Below are 19,948 nucleotides of genomic sequence, written 5' to 3' on the forward strand. Positions count from 1 at the left end.
TTAACTCCAAAGTTAACTGATATCAATATTTGTATATAAAAAAGTTACCAAAACAATAACTCGATGACAATATCAGTATAAAAAGTCAACAGTACAGCACCTGCGGTCTAAAAGCTTGCATGTATATACCTATCGCATTCAATTAGAAGCAGGTGCCATAGCCCTTACTTTCCAGTAAAAGCAGAACCCTTCACTATAACTCAGAAGTAATCTAAAATTAGTAGGAAATCTTGAGCAGACACAAAGATGGAAGATGAAACTGCAGCAAGAGAGCATGGCAAATCCAAAAGACCTATTAGTGCATAAGTCTACGGGAAAACAGCAACAACAACAAAAGAGATAGAGAGAATTAACAAGCTACAATAGAAGTTATGTCTTTAAAGCAGATTATAAACAGGGTGGGAAATGTTTAATATGTGTCCTCCTGAAAAAGCAGTTACCGTCTTTTGCATTAAAAAAAGGAACAGCTGGTGCATTTTCACAGCATCTAGATTTATTTATGGTATAAAGCCATGGGATTGTAATATTATTACTCCTTTCCCACCCTGGCAGAGAGTAAACATGAATTCAGAAGCACAGTGGAGTGAAAACAAAGGAGAGAGAGAAAAGGCAGCAGAGAAAGACAGAAAAGGTGAATACAGAGCTACAGAAGTGTTTATTGAGCATGCTACAGAGGTAAGCAGAGTACACACAAAATGAAATTAAACAACCATCAAACCTCCCAACTTTGTTAGAAAATTAATTTTTAATTGTGCCGCTTTCAAACTATACTGAATTTTACATTTCTAAAGATGTAAAAACTCAACTAATAGAAAATATACATGACCATTCTGTCTACATAGATAACAGAATCTATGAATCTTGAAACTAAGTACATCAATTTCAAAAAGTATTGGTCATTTAACAGAATCAACAATTCAGATTGACAAGAACTGTTCAAATAAATTTGACCTGTAGATTCTGAGCCATGTTTTTATTAAAGTCAGATCTATTCCTAAATACAAAATATTTTGAAGATTTATTAAAACTGAATATTACAATGCAAGGTAAATTAAGACTAAAGGCACATAAACTTTGGTCCCACCTGGTTGTCAGTTTTAGAAAACTGCCACAAAATTAATCTTCCTGCAAGTTTTCGCAGTACACTTTCTTTGTCTTTGAAAAATACATGCACCAGTTCCTGAACTAGCTAGACCAGTCTGCACATGCTCAGAAATCCACAACCATTTTCCAAATCTTAATTACAAACTAAGGATGGCAATATATATTTAAATGCACATAAGTCATGTCAACTTCAAAAACATCTACGAAAAATATTCAGCCACAAACAAGACATTACTTAGTGCTGACATTTATAGGATACGTCCCACAAGAGTGTGTACAAAAAGGTTAAGGTTCCACAATGCTTTCCACGTAGGGCTCAAACTTACAGAAATCACTTGTCTTAAGAAATTAATACTCTGCATCTTGTTAATTTTAACTAATGCCTACATTCATAACTGAATCTAGACCAGATTTGTGAGATACAAAAGGCCAATGTTTTCAAAAGCAATAAAGCCTAAGATAGTAGAAACTAAAAATGCTGTTTTATACTTTCAGTATCAAGTATCTTATTAGATTAAATAGAAAGAAATGTGATAAGCCAATAATTCAAAATAAGTTCCAAGCAGGAGAAACAAAAACTTAACCTTTTGACACACCCCTGCCTAAACATATTTTAATTCCCACATAACGATGTGCCCTAAACAACCAATTCTTTTTTTCCTAGTAAATGCACAATAGCAACACTAGTTTTCCTTTGTAAGGCACGTATGTCAACTAAGTTGGAAGAAAAAAAAAAAGCAAAATTAAACTAAAAATTTAAACAGACAAAAATGGCTTCCCTATTGAACAGATGAAACACAGCAGTTAGCAACTCTGCCTTTACATATGCCATTTCATTTTATAACCAAGGAATGATAACAGCATGAAAAAAAAAATCAAACTCTGGTCCCCACTTTTCTGAACAGTCCATAGGTGATGACAGCAAACAATGGGATCTGCCCGCCATCTTCATCTCCCATCTTTAAATTGTTGACTTGGAGAACGACACTCTCAGGTGATGGTTTTCACCAAGGTTATAATTATGAAGATCAATCAAAGCCTGAATAGCTTCCTCCACTGTTGCCATCTGAAGAAGAGCCATTTTGTGATCTCTTCTGAAACAAAATTATGAAATTAGATACTTCATAAGAAGAGTTTAAACATTGATTTTTATCCATTTGAGGTAAAAAATAAAAAATATTTGAAAAAAAATTAATTTCTATAAAGTCACACATTTTAAGACAAAGAAGCTTGCTTACTGAAAGAACTTAAATGCTTTCACAGTGCCCCCGGTGTTGGCAAACAGAGTTCGCAGATCCTCTTCTGCAACAGAAGGACTAGAAAAAGAAGACAGAAGAGTCCAGATGAATACAGACAACAGCAGATCTCCTGCTTTGCTGACAAGACTGTGCTTAGTCATGAGCTGAGATACTCACGGGATATTAGACAGGTGAAGGGTGGCAGAAGGAGGGAAAATGTTCTGAAAATTTTTGGATCCCGGTTTTTTAAAACGGTGCAGTGGTGAATTCCCAAAATCTTTTGTTAGCCCTTGATCATCAAGTCCCTCTCGAGGTAGTTGCACAGTCTGATGTTTAGAGAGAGTAACACGAATAATTTTTCCATACATCTTCTGCCCATTAAGATGATTCATGGCTAGAAAAGCAAAGAATATCTATTAAAATATCAGTTAAGAATAAAAATACTTCTAATTTGAAAATTTTGAATTTTCTTACAATTTAAAAATCATGAATTTATTACCTACCATATGAATTAGAGACTTCATTTTTCATTTCTACTAGACAAGGTATTATACCAAAAACATCCTTCATAGAACAAAAAAAAATTATCTATAACCTTCTAACTTCTGTAGGAATGCTGATGATAAACTGGATTTTAAAGATTACAAGAAAAATGTAGTAGCCCTCCCTAGTGCTGTCATCCCTTCTGCTGCCTGACTTCCTAGTGTGTTAGAACTCCTGGGCAGCAGGGTTGGGACTGTCCTCTTACTTCCCTATCAAATTTATGTTCCCTCTATTTCTCACTAGTCACTGTTATTTGTTGCAGATCTGGGTAACTCCAATTCCTTATCTGCACTGCTGTTGGATCTCTCTCTGTTTTCCTCCATCCATCCTATACAGAGAGCAGTTGAAAGACTTTCACAGTTATAACTCTGATGATGCCATCACTTAGCAAACATCCCTGGGAACAAAATCTAAACTTACTCTTTAATGTAGTTCCATTTCCCAGCCCGACCCTTACATTCTTCCTAGCCTCTTTGCACGAATATTTATTGATAGCATGCAATAACAGTTGGTGTTGGGAATGATGTAGTAAGACACTATCCAATCCATAATGGAATGGCATCTTAGTAGCGTATTTCTTATATTATAATGGTCTCTGGCTAGAAAGTATTCTCTAACATTTCTCTCAATTCTTTCAATTCCTTCTACAGAGGGACTTCAAAAATCATCTGTTGCAGAAGTTCATATCTCACTAAATATTGTCTATGGATATCCTATACTTTTAAAGTCACCATAATTTATTCAAATCATTTGATTATTTTTTTCCCTTCAAATTCTAGGACACATAAAGACAAAACAACTGTCTCTACATAGCACATAGTACTAGGATATCATATGGCTTCCTGAGATACCTGTCAGGTTGCCTTTCCAAGAAGAGAACTTGACTAATATTTGGTTGTGAGCCTAGCCTTTAATGGCTGAGCAATCTTTCCAGACTGAGAACTTGCCTAATATTAGCAAAGAGTTAAAGTGTTTTCCTTTTTTAGTCACAAGTCTAGGCACATTAATGAGGTTGAGGGGAGAGATTATTTTTTAAAAGATTCTTCACTTTGTACTGAATGATCTTACACAACACAATGGTTTATACTGAGCACTAACACGACAGGATCTAGAACACCTAAGAGACAAGTTCCTGAAGGATTAACTAGTTCAGCACTTCTCAATCTGTGGGTTGTGACCCCTTTGAGGGTCAAATGATCCTTTCACAGAGGCCACACATCAGATATCCTGCATGTCAGGTTTTACATTACGATTTATAACAGTAACAAAATACAAAATTAAGTAACAAGAAAATTTTCTGGTTTAAAGGGTCATGATATAATTGTATTAAAGGGTCACAGCAGGGATCTAGATGAACTCAGATGGGAAGCCCACAATAACTAAGAACAGCAACATCCCATGGCCTTGCATTCTATACTACACAGGATTATAAAAAGCACGCTCTAACCCGCTAACATTCATCATTCTCTGTTTCCTGCCTATGAACTCAATGTGGCCAGCTGCCTCAAGCTTTTGCTGATGTGACGGCCTCACTGTGATGGACTAAACCTTCAAACTGTAAGCTCAAATAAACCTTATCTCCCTTAAGTCTCTCTGGTCAGATACTCTGTTGAAGCAAAGAAAGAAGTACATATATTCAATATGCTCATATTGGGTAAAAACATGACTAGCAGAGGGGAAAGTGGCTGTCTCTAGGCTCACCAAGACAGCCTTCCATGTGTGTCAGCACCTTGATCTAGAAATACGTCATCCATAACTTTGAGAAAACTTTCTGCTGTTTCATCTTTACATCATTGTATGTTGTTGTGGTAATCAAGAACAATAAAGATTAAGATACCACTTGTTTAAAGTAAATCTTTATATAAAATGAAAACAAAAAGTATTCAGAATAAATGTGTTAATTCCCATTATCTCAGATAATTCTCAATATGATGATTTGGTAATAATTAAAGGACGACAAAGCCATACTCAGTTCAAATACTGAGTTCAAATACAGTTTCAAGAGAAGGAAGTACTTGAAAATGTTTATGTTCACTAAGAACACTGTCAAATATTACTTATAAAGACACTGTATAAAAAACAACAGTGAGCTGGGGCTATAGCTCAGAGAACCTGGCTAGCATGTGCAAATCTCTGGATTTGATACCCAGTACTACTAAAAACAAACAAAAAAAAAAAAAAGAAAAGAAAAAACAAAATAATAGCAACAACTCACCTCAAAAGAAAGGCATGTGATAAACCCAGGAGAAAATGATATACCAAATACCTATGTTTAAGCTAGCACATTTAAAATACATACTGTCACTTTAAGCCAGAAAGTTAGTTGTATACTTCCATCTGAGCAAACAAGTTCACAGACCTGATTGCTGTAACAATTAATCCTATCCAGTGGTAAATTCCAATGTTTAAAAAATGTGAATGCAGTCAGAAAAAGGTAGCATTGTTCTTGAATCTTAATGAATTAAATTATCAGCTAAGAGCCTGGTGATAATTACAGATAGTCACATTCTGAGCATGCAATTGTATTCTAGATTAAAGCACGTGTGAAAAACAGTGATATCTATGGAACTTGACTGAACTACATTTTAGGCCTTTCATTGGTGAAGACTTTGTTTTGTAAAACTTAGCAATTCAAAGGACATCTCCCTCTCCACTGCTAAGCTGAATCAACAAAGTGGTTTTAGGAGAACACAAGGACATTGAGGATGGTTTTATGACCTATACGAACAATTATTTTCTAATACAGGAGACAGACAGGAATAGAATTCTCAACCAAAAGTCCCTTCAGTGTTGAGGCTAACATCCTTTTCCATAAGCTGTACTCAGACTTGTTAGGAAGAAAGCAAAACACAGATTCACCGTGTGTAAACTATACAAATATAAAAGTTAATAGACATTTTGAGCCTTGATCATTAAAAAGTCACAAATGATCTCTTACTCAATTAAAGGGGTCTGTTTCTAGTCACAGACATATACTACTGCATTTGGATTTAGAATGTCCAGTTAACATGTAGCCCCCTCTTACCGAGTTGTGACTGGTTCCCATCAGCCATCTGTATCAGAGCACTGTCTTTCTTATTGTACAAAATCTTCACGCGCTGCACATCTCCATAAACACCTTTTTGTGGAGCCACAGAGAGGTAATCCAGAAATGGAATTAATTTTATGTGCAAGTCAGCTAACGATTATCTTTCTGACACATCAATGAAACATTCAGACGTCAACATGATCACTCACTCACTCTCACCATTTACACAAATGAATAAAGAAGAACAAGAATTTGAACAGTGAATTTTGAAAAGAATAATTTTTGATAAACCCTCAAAGCTATGTGAATGATATTAAATTAAAAACCATGCAAAATAAATCAGCATGCATTAAAACAAACTTTGTGTCTATGGAGAGTTTTAAATAGCAAAGAAAAATAGCAAAAGATTTACTATTCAACTTTAAGCCAAAGTGCTAGCTACAAATAAGAATTAAGGTGAAACAAAAAAAATCAAATCAATAATAAAAGTATAGTGCTAACAATAACATACCGAAGAGGGTAAACAGACTTTGGGGCGTAACCATCTTTAGAAGGAGAGAAGAGCAAGCAGCGTAAGACAAGAAGAGAGAAGAGTCGAGGAAGAGCGGAGATGAACAGATCATCCATAACGAAGGGTGGTTCCCGCAGAATGGTGAGGTGGTCATGGATCATGGTTCAAGGCGGTTAATTGGGGCAAGTTGGTCCGAGGAACATTTGTTCAAGCACAGAAGCATGAACATAGGGAATGGAGACAGGGAATGAAGACAAGGACAAGGAAAATAAAGGATAAGACAGGGAAGGGAACGGGCATTTGGGAGAAGACAAGGAAAGGGGAGGTGAACACACAGGGAAAAGGATGAAATGGGGAAGGGAAACAGCAATGCAGAAGAAAAAAATAAGGAATTGGGGAACAAAAAAAAATAAAATATAGGTCAGTACATAGGAAATGCAGGAATTTGGTCAGAAAATGGTTGGTTTATGTACTGTACAAGAAAAACTGAGCAAAATGTAGTCATCCAAGACAAATATGGGTAAAGTACATCTCTATCAAAGAGTAAATACAGCATTTCATCTCAACATAGGGAAGGAACGCATGCATGGGAATTTTAAACTTTGAACTTTAACTGCATAAGCATGGCTGGTTATGAAATGCAGGCAAGTCTTAAAGGCACTCTGATTCAAACACTTTAGCATGCAGAACTATGAATGATAACAGTACTAAATGACAAAATTAGGTTATGTCTATTATTAACAGAGGCCAATCAAAAATGAGACAAATATTCAAATTAGACATCATAAACTGATACATTTGAGGGTCCCACATTTCATACCAGCTTTCATAGCAATCAAAATAAAATATACCAGACATAAAATGTACAACTGAAGAAAATAACAGCAACTTTATTTAACAAAAGGGAGCAGGGTAAAGTTGAAATATATATTTGTAGAAGACAATGACTAAAAACTGCAAAGAAAAAATTACTAAGAAAGACTGGAAGAGTGCCTCGTCAAGATCTTTGGAAGAACCTTCAAAGAAAAATGTATTAGAGTAGTTCACATAAAATAAGATTAAAAAAAATGCAATGACACATAAGCATGAAATGAACAAGCAAATCATTAGAAAAGGCAAAGAGCAAATTTATTTTACAGTTACACTTGCAAAATTAGATCACATTTGCCTTTGAGAACAACAGAAAAATAAAAAGCAAAACTACGGTACTTCACCATATTTTTCTTAGGAAAAATAGGTAGCTATATTAGAATATATATATACATATATAAAGATATATGACTGTCTAAAGAAACAGTACTAACTAAACAAGTACGAAGATTTTATTCAGAAGCAGAATACAAAAAATATTTTGGCTAATGAATATACATAAAAAGAAAGGCAAGTGCAAAATGAAATATGAAAAACTTTCACAAATGAAATGGAGATGAAAAAGCCATTACAAATTATTTCACTAACCTCTTCATTTAAATTGCTAACCAACAGGACTGTATTGCCACCAGCTGAGACTCCAGGCATGCCCACTCGGCCAGCAGCAGCTGCAGCAGCTGCTGCAGCAGCATTTGGAATAGCCAAAGGACTGAGAGCTCCTGGAACAGCTGCAACAGGAAGCCCTAATTTTAAAATAAAGCATATTTTACGAAACACACACAAGTCGTTTACAAAACCAATTAAGCACAATGGCTGCATGGCTTATGGCTGACCGTTCCAAATGGTTCCTGTAAGTTAAGTTTTATGTTTAGAAAAACGTTTTGTTGGTATAGTAAAATAATTGATTTCAACAGTCGTTTATTATTTGAACTAAATAAAGTACATACCTGTACAATGTTAACATATTATGTACATGATAGTCCTTTATCTTCCCTATGGAAAAGCTAACAAAGCATGAAGAAAATTTTCACCCACTTCCATGATTTACAGTGAGAGGTTAAATATAAGAAAATCTGTAAGACAACACTACTTCTCATCCCATTGTGACATAAATAACAAATATAGTTCAGTTCCCTTTAAACAAATGTGTTTTCCTATAAAATTCAGCTAGTACAGACAAATCCACCTCAACAATTCATGTAAATACCCTAAAGAAAATCACATGACAATTTGCCTTCTCAATTTCATACTGAAGTAGAAACAAAATGAACCCCACTTTCAACCCTTAAATTCTTATTTACTTAACTAGCATTTATTACTTGTCAATACGTACAGTCCAAACAGTACAGAACTTACAGCTTGACATAAAAATGGCACCAGCACTCTACTTCAATGACTCAGATCTCACGACATACTTGCTTATAGACAGCTCTTCACTGTGGCTTTGTAAATTCACATTGTGTTTCTCTTCTTTTTAAAGTGTTCTTGTTCTTACGCATTACTCTGGGTCTACTGCTGCCTTCATTGGTGGGGATCTTACTTTTCTTGTCAGGTTTTAGATGGGTTTACCGAGGCTAGAATGACCTTTTACTGGAAGTTTCAAGAATTTAGAGAGAAATTTCCTAAGTTTCTATGTGACAAAATCTCCAATTTCCTCCTCATTCAGGCTTTCTTCCTCTTCTGTGTGCACTCTACTGCTAGGTTGAAGATTCTCGGTTATAAAATTGTTCTGGGTGAGTATATTTTGCAGGATTTTTGTCCACTTTCCTTGGGGGTTACTTTTTGTTTCAGACTATTCTAACTTAAATAAAATTAAGAAGGCTAAAATAATAAAACCAAGTACCATCATACCTTTTGAACAATCATGAAACAATATTCTTTTGGGTATTAACCCATTTTATTTCTTCTTGTATGTGCTTGATAATATTATTGTGCCCGTGTAGACACCAATGTCTTTCTATTGCTCTTTGCCGTTGTATTCTGAGCTACTCTCTCTCTCTCTGAACCTCACACTGGCTCAGCTAGGCTGGCTGGATGATAGGCTTCCACAACCCCTGACCCTGGCCAGGCACTAGGGTTATAGCAGTGCTGCCACTCTAGGCTTTTTCACACTGGTTCTGGGGATCTGAGTTTAGGTCCTTATGTTTGACATGAGAGTATATTCTTTACCCACTAGGACATCTCCTTGGCTGTGACTTATATCTTCATAGTAAATAAAGTATTTCTCATCACACCTCATAGGTCATTTCCATTTAACATTTAAAGAATAACTTGCTGGAGAAATGGCTCAGTAGTTAAGAGCACTGACTTCTGTTCCAAAGGTCCTGAGTTCAATTCCCAGGAACCACATGGTGGCTTACAACCATCTATAATAGAATCCAATGTCCTCTTGTGGTGTGTCTAAAGACAGCTGCAATGTACTCATATAAATAAAATAAATAAATCTTAAAAAAAATAACTTTACTTTTTGTCAGGGGATGCTACACACACACACACACACACACACACACACACACACACTTACTTATAAACTACAGATATTCATACTCAGTATTTTCTTTCTTACATTCTCTTGGTAAGTGACCTCTCCATGCTTAGAAACAAAGTAACAACACAAGGAAAACACCCAGTATTTTTAGGCAGGTAGGCTGACAATACAATTATTTAATAATAGTGGAAATTCCAGATGTAGTAATTATATTGTCAAACCATTACTTTGTTTTAATGGCTTTAATTGGCTACCTCTCGGAAGAAAAAGTAGTTTAATATGCCATTAAATTCTATAGTCTTTATGAGACTCAGAATTAATATTGGCAAAACTAAGCAAATGAAAACAAAGTCACCAATCTTAATAACTAAAAGAAACAGAAAAAAATAGTTTCATGTTAAGCCTCGCATTCTCTTTTATATAAAGACTTAAAAACAGTTATTTGGTAAGCTCTTTGCTTAGAACAAATGAAATCAACTTCATTTATGGGCTATTTTCAATTTTAACAGATTAGAAGAGGTTTTCAAGGCCACTAACACAGAAAATTTTTTTTTACTGAAAACCCAACCATAACACAAAAATAAAACCATCTGAAGAATTTCCAACTCCCCTGTATTTCCTCTGCATCTAGAGTCTTTCCATCTCCTGTTCCTGTTCTCAAGTTCCTCGAGCTCTTGGATTTGGCTAACACAATGGAAACCTTTCGCTTTCATTTTCCCTTTCCACTCACAATCACTGAGGAAAACAAGCTGTTGTTTATCTAAACTATATCTACTGATTCTTACTATAATATTAAAAACAAGAGAACATATAATTAGCCTTAAGCCTGATGTACAAAATAAAACTCCTATGCATACCAGAAAGAAAAATCAAGAATGAAAAAGATAAAACCTATTTTAGTATTACTCCCATGAAGCATGAAGAGATTCCCTACAATCTTTGGTAATATTTTACAAATGGTACCCTTAATATTAAAAAGTACTAAGGAATTTAAAAGGCAGACATGTAAAAAGGAATATCAAAGTACGCAGTTAAAATTACAGATTATTGACAGTCCTAAATAATTTATTTCTTACTCATTTTCCCGCTTCATTCTCAAAAATTTAATCATTAAAATATTAGTAAGATTTCTACCTAAGTATACTTAGTATTTCACTTTTGGGGAAATCTTTTTTCTTCTTTTAAGATACATTTTTTCCCATGATAACAATTCAATAATCTAACAAAATTATCAAAAAATTCATAACTAATAGAAAATTAATTCAAAATACTAAATATTTAAACATATTGGTTTAAAAAAATACTCCAGGTTTTTACATCTGGGTTTTGTAAGGGAGCAAATTTGATGTTAAATGTTTAGATAAAGCTTTAGATCATGAAATGTCATTAAATTAAAAGAATTATTTAAATGAACCTAAAATAATTGTGAATTAAAAAGCAAACGTAAATTATTGTAGACTCAAGAGACAGTTTAAAAGTCTAAGCTAAATTTTAATGAATATTATCTTTTAGTAAAAAGACTGCTCAACTTTCACCCAAGAAAAGTTTGGGTTCAAAACAGAAGCAATTAATTCTCTCTCAGTAAGGAAAGAGGTAATGAAAATTTTACCAAAATGTAAACTGTAAGCATTCAGGCCCCCAGTACTGTTCACATGTTTAAATGGTAATTCACAATCTATTTATTATCACTACTGGCTAAGAGGCTAAAAAACAGGTTAGTTAAATTATGTCACCTGCATAACTGTGTCATAAGCCACCTGCCAAATGGACCCAGTGATTTTTAACAGCTATGGCAAACAGTATTTCCCCTTAATAACATGTTATGCTTTTCAGTTATTTTTTTCCCCTAAGCTGTAACAGGAAATGTACCTTCACTTCTAAACCAGAGGCACAGCTTAAACTCTTATCAGACTTGAAAGCCTCTGTAGACAGACTTAAGCTTTTTTCCAAATATTCTTCTCTGAAAAATTAACTCTGTCAATCACACAGAAACTTTTTAGATTTTAAGTAAGTACTTGTGGCAACAAGAAAACCTACAAAATGTTTTGCAATGTATTATCTCATCAATAAAAGTGTAACTGCTACATAAATGCATGTTAATTCAATTTTACAAGATTTGTAAAGCTTAAAATGTCACAAGCATACGATTTAAATTTTAGCAAGAGACACTAATTTTAATGATTGACAAACTCTTTAAGTACATTAATACATCTTCTATTACAGTAACACACAACTTGAAACTAAGTACTGTGAAAGGAGTTTATTTGGCTTACAGGCGATCACATGTGATAAGAGCCCCTTTAGGTCACCACTGGTGGTAAGGAAGAAGAAGAGAAAGAGGTAATGTAAAAGACAGAGGTCACATGGGGAGAGAAGTAGGAGAGGACAGTCCTTTTTTTTTTTTCCCGAAACATTTTCTCAAGAACCACTAAAACAATTCTTTCACAAAACATCATCCAAAAACCTCCCACTAGACTCCACTCACAAGTTTACTAATGTCACACCTTTTACTAATGTCACAGAAGGGATGACCCAGTCTCTAAACATTCAAACGATTCCTAGCTATTTTTTTGAAGAAAAAAATTTTTTAAAAAATATCCCTAGCATTAAAAAAAAATATCCATACTGTTCCAGTTTTGGCCCAAATTGGACATAGCAATACCTGAGGATCCAGCTATACCACTCCTAGGCATATACCCAGAAGATGCTCGAACATATAACAAGGACATATGCTCAACTATGTTCATAGCAGCCTTATTTATAATAGCCAGGAGCTGGAAAGAACCCAGATGTCCTTCAACTGAGGAATGGATTCAAAAAATGTGGTATATTTACACAATGGAGTATTACTCAGCTATTAAAAACTGAATTCGAGAGGTTCCTAGGTAAATGGATGGAACTAGAAATTATCATCCTGAGTGAAGTAAGCCAATCACAAAAGAACACACATGGTATTCACTCACTGATTATTGGATATTAGCCCAGAACCTTGAAATGCCCAAGATGCAACTCACAGGCCACATGAAGCTCATGAAGAAGGAAGACCAAGTGGGGGTGATTCGGGCCTTCTTAGAAGGAGCAACAAAATACTCAAGGGAGCAAATATGGAGACAAAGTGAGGGACAGAAACTGAAGGAGGGGCCATTTGAAGACCTTTCCACCTGAGTATCTATCCCATGTGCAGTCACCAAAGGTAGATGCTGATGTGGAAGTCAGGAAGTGCATGCTGATAACTGCCTGATATGGATGTCTCCTCAGAGGCCTTCAAGAGTCTGACATTCAGAGGCAGATGCTCACAACTAGCCATTGAACTGATCATGGGGTTCTCAATGGAGGAGTTAGAGTGAAGACTGAAGGAGGTGAAAGGGTTTGTGGCACCATGAGGAGAGCAACAATACCAACCAACCACAGCTCCCAGGGTCTAAACCACCAGCCTGGGAGCACTTAGGCAGGGATCCAGGGCTTCAGCTGAATATGTAAGAGTGGAGGGCCCTGCTGGGCATAAGTGGAAGATGAGATCCTTGACCTCATGAAGGCTGGACGCCCCAGGGGGTGGGAATTTTGAGGGTGGGGAAGGGGGGGGGGGCGTAGATAGGGGTTACATCCACAGAGAAGGAGGAGGGGTAAGGGGATAGGGGGTTCCCTGGTGGGTGGGGGATGGGGTAAGGGGACAACATATGAAATGTAAATAAAACATCCAATAAAAAAATTAAAAAAAAAGAACATGATAAAAATCCCTTCTAGTCTCACAATGTTCCTACAAAAAGGCATTGTTTTCTAAGCTTCAATATTCTCATTATTTCTTGATCCAATCTACAACAGATTCTAGATTTTAGGTTGAAAAACAAACACTTGTTATACGCTAGGCACTGGGAAAACCCTTCAGATGTGTCATATTTAATTCTCGTAATAGCTGTAGATGGCAGGATTATCACCATTATGCTCATTGCAAATGTGTAAGCCATACAGTGAAGCTACATCAGATTTTCAACATAGGAAAGCTGGACTTCAAATTCATCCTTATGAATTCTAGCACACTGCAAACATTCCCTCTTGGGTAATGCTTTATTTATCATGCTATTTCTCCTTCCTATGACAACATCTTTTGGGCATTAATTCATTGTGGGTTTGGTAATTTTTTTGTATCATCTACTTCCTTCCTAATGTGGTTTATATTTCTGTATAAAGTACATAGTACATAGTACATTGAAGAGCCACTTCTGATTTTAATCCTGTTACAGCCATCACTTTTTATTTTAGGTGCTTGGAGACTCAGGCCAGGGTTTTGCAATTGTTAAGAAAGCGCTCTACCACTGAGCTACTTCCCAAATCTCAATCTCATTTTAATACAATAAAAAAATGTGTACTATGTACTTCCAATATTTTATTTCAACCATTTAATCTTGTTCTCTTATACTTTGAAAATTGTAAAGTTTTAAGTATTAATCTCTGGCTTCTAAATTCACAGCTCCCTAAAGCTTTGCCAAAATTCAGAATAAAAGTCAAAATTCTAGATTAGATTAGACATGGTGGTGCATGCTTTTGATTCCAGTACTTGGAAGTCAGAGGCACATGGATCCTTCAGAGCTGGAGGCCAGCCTGGTATTCCAAGTCTGCCTAGGTTCCACAGTGAGACCCTGCCTTTAAGCAAACAAACTCTACACTAAATTCCCTTTTGTCTCATAGTTATCTTCACATTTCATTCTTTATAAATAACTAGTATTAAAATATAATGTATTTACAGTTAGTTTTCCCCACCTTTGTTTTTTCATTTCATGTTATCTTAGAGTCTTTGAAACAAAAAGAAAAAAGAAAAAAGCATCTAGTACTCCTGTTTTTAGTTCCCAGATTTACCACGAAGCCAGTTTCTTAAAAAATAAACTGATCATCCTTATTCAATTATTAAGGCAACTGATAGGTCCTTTAGTAAAGGTTCTTAATTAGCATTTTGGATAATTATATCTTCATGAAACAGAATGCTTGGAAGTGTATCTTTTGATAAGCTTTTGATGCTAAGAGGCTAATAAATCCAGTATAAAAGTCATATTCCACAGATAGCATTATTCTTAAGATCTTGCTCTGTAACCTTTTGTAGCATCATCTCATTTGTATTTTCCCAATTATTTTATGTGCCATTCAAAAATTTGTCTCTCACGAAACAGAGTGTAGACGTTATGTTGTATTGCTTACACTGTACCTGTTGCTCATAAGACCCTCCTGATTCTTCCTTTGGAAGATGCATCAGGTATTTCTGATCATGAATCACACATTTCACTCTACACAAAACAACACTACGTATATTTACCTCTAACCAAAATTATTCTTGGTAATCACCTCCCACTAGAATACAAACGCTTTAAGAAACCTTAGTATTCTCCTGTTCTAAGTAATATGAAAAAATGCTTCAAATCAAGAATCTAATTGAAATGTTCTGTAGGTATTTTATGTTTTCTCGTTGATGACCTCTCCTGCATAACCTTCACCTCAAGCTGTCACCTTCCGCTGCACTAACTGCACAGGTGTAATGTGCATCTTTAGAAAGCTTTTCTGTGTTTCATACATTTCACTTGTAACTCATTTTTTAAAAATACATAATTGCCATTTTATTATTCTGGTGAAGTGGTCCAGACACATACTGAATTCATGACACTCCTGCCTCAGCCTCCCCAATGGGATTACACGTGCACATGACTATAGTGAGCTTACAACTAAGTCTGCAGCGTGGTTTCATTTTAACAAATCTTCTAGAGCCAAAGGCTAAAGCGAACTGTTACAGAATTCAGACTATTCAGCCTTAAAAATACTAAATCTTCTTGGTCCTGTTCTGAGATTATAGTCTAGTGTCATGACAGTTGTTCCCCAACTTCTTTTCTAAAAGAATTAAGATGACTTAAGACAGAGTTTTAAAACTTCAACTATAGTAAAATAAATCACAGATTAATAGACCAAGAATCCACATTTTCTCAGATCATCTTTGAACATACATCATACACAAACACAAGACGCATAAGACTGCTCCTGGAATTACATGAGACACTCTCTTACAGTAAGTTTTCCAAGTTACTCGAGTCTTTTCTAAAATAATCTTTAAAAGGTATGATAGAAGCCAGCACGTCATTCAACAACATTATCAAATATTATATACTGCACATTAACTATATTCACTATATGTTTATACAGTGGGCAGCACAACTGTTTCATAGTCTATCATGATACCATGTTACTAGACAGTAGCATGTTTTACCTATATTACAATCTTATGAGAACATCTCTCGATGAATCTATCTCTGACTGAAACACTTAGTAAATGGTTGTGTTTTAAATGTTTCTGCCACAACAAATGACATAAAGAACTTTAAATAGAAGTAGAATCTGAAGTGATTTTTCTTTAAACTGGCATTTTTCTAGTTATTCTGCAGGGAGAAACTATCCTGAAAAGGATCAGTCTAGGTATTTAACAGGGGAGTCAAATTTTTAAACAGGAACTAAATAATGGGAGACAGGACAGACAATGATGCTTGTATCTAGATTCATGTGTCTACAACTCTTCACTAGCATGTCTTTTTAAAAGGTACTTAAATCCAGCATTGTCTCAGTCATTGAAAGGCCTTCTGATTCACAAAATTAACAAGCAGCATTTCCATCTTTCTAAGCATTTTTTCTACTAACAGTTCAGTAAAAGCAGCAACCACTAAACTAACTAAAAAAATACTAGATACTATCTTTAATTCTTGTTTTCTGAACACACACAGATGAAAGACCAGGTCCTTCCTAGCATATTAAGTCACAATCACTGTCCAGTACAACTAAGTCAGGAGCCATAGAGGAACCAGACGTTACGTGTCTTCTTCAGACATGTAGTAAGCCCAAATGCAGTGAATAGAGAAGGAAATTACGACACTACAGGGAAACAATCAGAGCAGTGTATAACTAGCAACTTTCTAAAAGCTTAATTTAATGCTTTTTTTTTAATCAAATCAATAAAACTCAAGTTGGGACAGAGAAGAGGGCTTATCACAGTATAAAAAGAAATTATGCAGATAGATAAAAATAACCAACATCAATTATCTCTCTCAGAATCTACCTTAAAAAAACAAAAACAAACCAAAAACTTTTTTTTTTTTTTTTAAATACAGGGACTGGCACAGGAACCCGAGTTACATAGTGAGATTCTATCTAAAAAACAAACAAACATAAGAAAATACCTTTAGAAATAAGAAATTTTGATGCAGGTTAGATATTTGGACATATTAAGAAATTGCTACCTAGTAGCCAGGAACAAAACCATGGATCAACAGTCAGACAATATGTGCAGAGGGAGAGACCTTGGCACGTTAAGCCCCAAAAGGTATGTCTCAATCAAATCCCTCACCTTTGGGCTCAGGAAACTGAACAGAGGAGGTGGAAAACGTTTAAAAGCCAGAGGGGAAGAAGGATACTGAGGTCACAAGACCCTGTAAGTCAATAGGATCAATGTACACAGAGTGAGGCAGCATGCACAGGTCTGTTCAGGTTTGCACCAGATAGGGTCCTAGAACTGAAAGCAGAAGTGGAAATATGCCTCATCCCTAACCCAGAAGCAATCTCCAATGGATAACCTCTGGTGAATGAAAATTAGTTTTCTTCAAGGGATTCTCACTGAAAAAACAAACTACTCTTAAGGGCAGCCCCAAGCTCAACAGTAGATGGCCAATAGAAAATGAACTCCTGTCTTTAAGAGGTTCTTTGTCTCATGTCATGTCATAGTCCTTTTCTCCTTTTTTTATTTTACTTTTTTAAATTTATTTTTTCTTTCATTACACTACATGACCTTTATATGGGTTCCAGTTTTGTGTTTTTATGGGATTCCTGCGTGAACAAGTAAGTTTCTGTGTCTATATCTACTTCTTATGCCTTTTCTTGAATTTTTCTTTGTTAGTTTTGTTCTATGCTGATGTGTTTTTGTTTTGTCTTGGTATTATCCTTTAAAAGACTTTTTGTTTTCTGAAAGACAAAAAAGGAGTGGATTTGATTGGGAGAGGGTGGGAAGAAACTGGGAGAAAGAGAGGGAGAGGTAAGCATAATCAGGATATATTATCTGAGAGAAAAACTGTTTTCAATAAAAATAAATTTAAAAACAAGGGAGAAAGAAAATCCACTGCCTGGGTTGGTAACACAGGAAACCATGGAATCTCAGCATGCAGGAGGCTGAAGAACAAAACATTTGTGTGTTTGAAGGTGGTCTGTTCTACATAGCAATTTGCAAGACCAGATAAGAACCTGGACCACATAGTGAGACTCTTGTTTTTACTGAATTAAGCAGAAATTCTTGATGAGGTAGATAAATTATGTTTCGGTAAGAAATCTAAGGATATTGTGGTGATAGTTAAGATGTGACTTTGATTTAAAACACAATAGAAAAAAAAACAAGTAAATCCTCAGTGATCACTACTGATCTTAATACAGGAATGTGGGATTCATTCTAAGACATGGAAGATTGACATATAAATGCAATTTATAAAATATTACCATCTGAATGACCCATTCAAAAGCAACGAAAGAAAAAGCTTCCAAAGTTTTAAATATACTTGGAAATTTTAAGATTGCACATAAAAGGGAGAAACCTAGCTTAATAATAATTAACATTTGATCAGAATTATACCATGTAAATTATGACATGAAAAAAATATTAAAATGCTGTGCAATGGCTATTATGTCTTTTTAAGAGGACATAATAAATAACTAAAATTTGGTATAAAAAATTCCAATAGCAGTTAATTTTCAACTCTTGCTTCACTAAAATGTTTTGGATATTAAAAACATATGAACACCTTGGGCCACTCGCACTGATTTTCAGTGGTAATGTCAATAGCCAGCACATCTGGAAAAGCACCATTACACATGAAGTACAAATCAACCTTCATGAAGTATTCTATCTCTTCATTATCATCAACTGGTCACCCTCTGCTAATACAGATATTCTAAAAATGGGTGTTATTTTACTCAAGCTCTATTCTTTTGAGGAATTAGCTGCTTTAATATTTTCAAGTGGCAACATGGCAATTTTCCAAGGCTACCCACCTCTTAACATATTAACATTTACCTTGACAAACATTATCATAAGGCCTCGGTTTATAGTCAATAATTTTGATCACCTTGTTCTCTGAAAGAGGTATGTGAGTGAATAAGTACACTCCTAAGCTTATGATTATGTATTTAGATGTTACATTCCTAAGTATCTACAAAGTACTGTGTTTCCTGTCTCTGAATAAACCACGTTTTCCAAAACACTATGATTCCTAGTAAAAGATGGAGGGAAACAAGATGTAAGTAATAGTTTAAAAATAGTGTTTAAAATAAAATCTTTTTTAAAAGTAAGGACATTCATTAAAGCAGCTAAATATAAAAAGTGAAGCGAACCCCTATATATCTGAAAGAATATTTAAGTATACATCATCTTTTCAGTAAAAGGGTACTGTAGCATTTATTTCAGTAGTTCTGCATCAGAAAGACTGACCAAGAAAGGAATTTCGCCACTATTACTTTGGTTGTACTCTGAAGTCACCCGATAAAATATCCTAAGAGGCAAAAAATAGAGAAAAGACAGTTATCATTTCATAGTGGCGACATCACTAATGGAGCACTAGATGTCCCTGGAAAGTGTTTGGAAACAGCTTTTCAGAAACCTAGCACTGAGCTGGCCATACAGCATAGACTTATAGCCTCACTACAGTTCAAGACTGCAATTGGTGTTAAGGCAAGATCAAGACCTTAATTTTAAAAAGACATAAAATTTATTTTTAAAAAAGTGAGAATAGCTACTAAAAATACTTTTCTGAAAGGTAACAGACCTAAAAAAAGTTGAAGATTCAGCTCATACTCTAAACAAACATAAAAGTCTCCAGTAGGACGCTGTAAGAACTACCTAACACACCAGCTGAAAGATTCCACACAATTGAAAATTATAAATACCAAGTATTTTTTTAAAGAATTATTTATTTTATGTATATGAGTACACTCTCACTTTCTTCAGACACACCAGAAGAGGTCATTGGATCCCATTACAGATGGCTGTGAGCCACCATGTGGTTGCTAGGAATTGAACTCAGGACCCTCTGGAGGGGCAGTGTTCTTAACTGCTGAGCCATCTCTACAGCCCAATAACAAGTATTTTAAAACTTCAAAAT

At 35.1% G+C, this 19,948-nt stretch overlaps 1 protein-coding gene across 2 annotated transcripts in view; it reads right to left on the reverse strand.

The window, feature by feature from the left end:
* Positions 1 to 726: 726 nt before the first annotated feature.
* Positions 727 to 19,948, reverse strand: part of Ptbp2 (polypyrimidine tract binding protein 2) — a 64,968-nt gene continuing 45,746 nt past the window's right edge. Inside the window, exons 9-14 of one of the 2 annotated variants that reach the window (XM_028752183.1) lie at positions 7,883 to 8,022; positions 6,425 to 6,458; positions 5,911 to 6,003; positions 2,520 to 2,736; positions 2,343 to 2,420; positions 727 to 2,195 (exon numbers count right to left, since the gene is read on the reverse strand). In XM_028752183.1, the coding sequence (XP_028608016.1) occupies positions 2,066 to 2,195; positions 2,343 to 2,420; positions 2,520 to 2,736; positions 5,911 to 6,003; positions 6,425 to 6,458; positions 7,883 to 8,022 (692 nt within the window). In that variant the 3' untranslated portion in view covers positions 727 to 2,065. Of the gene's footprint in view, positions 2,199 to 2,342; positions 2,421 to 2,519; positions 2,737 to 5,910; positions 6,004 to 6,424; positions 6,459 to 7,882; positions 8,023 to 19,948 lie in introns of both variants that reach the window. The other variant, XM_028752181.1, reaches the window with a different exon arrangement.

This window comes from Grammomys surdaster, unplaced genomic scaffold, assembly GCF_004785775.1.
Source record: "Grammomys surdaster isolate TR1022 unplaced genomic scaffold, NIH_TR_1.0 125881, whole genome shotgun sequence".
Taxonomy (NCBI): domain Eukaryota; kingdom Metazoa; phylum Chordata; class Mammalia; order Rodentia; family Muridae; genus Grammomys; species Grammomys surdaster.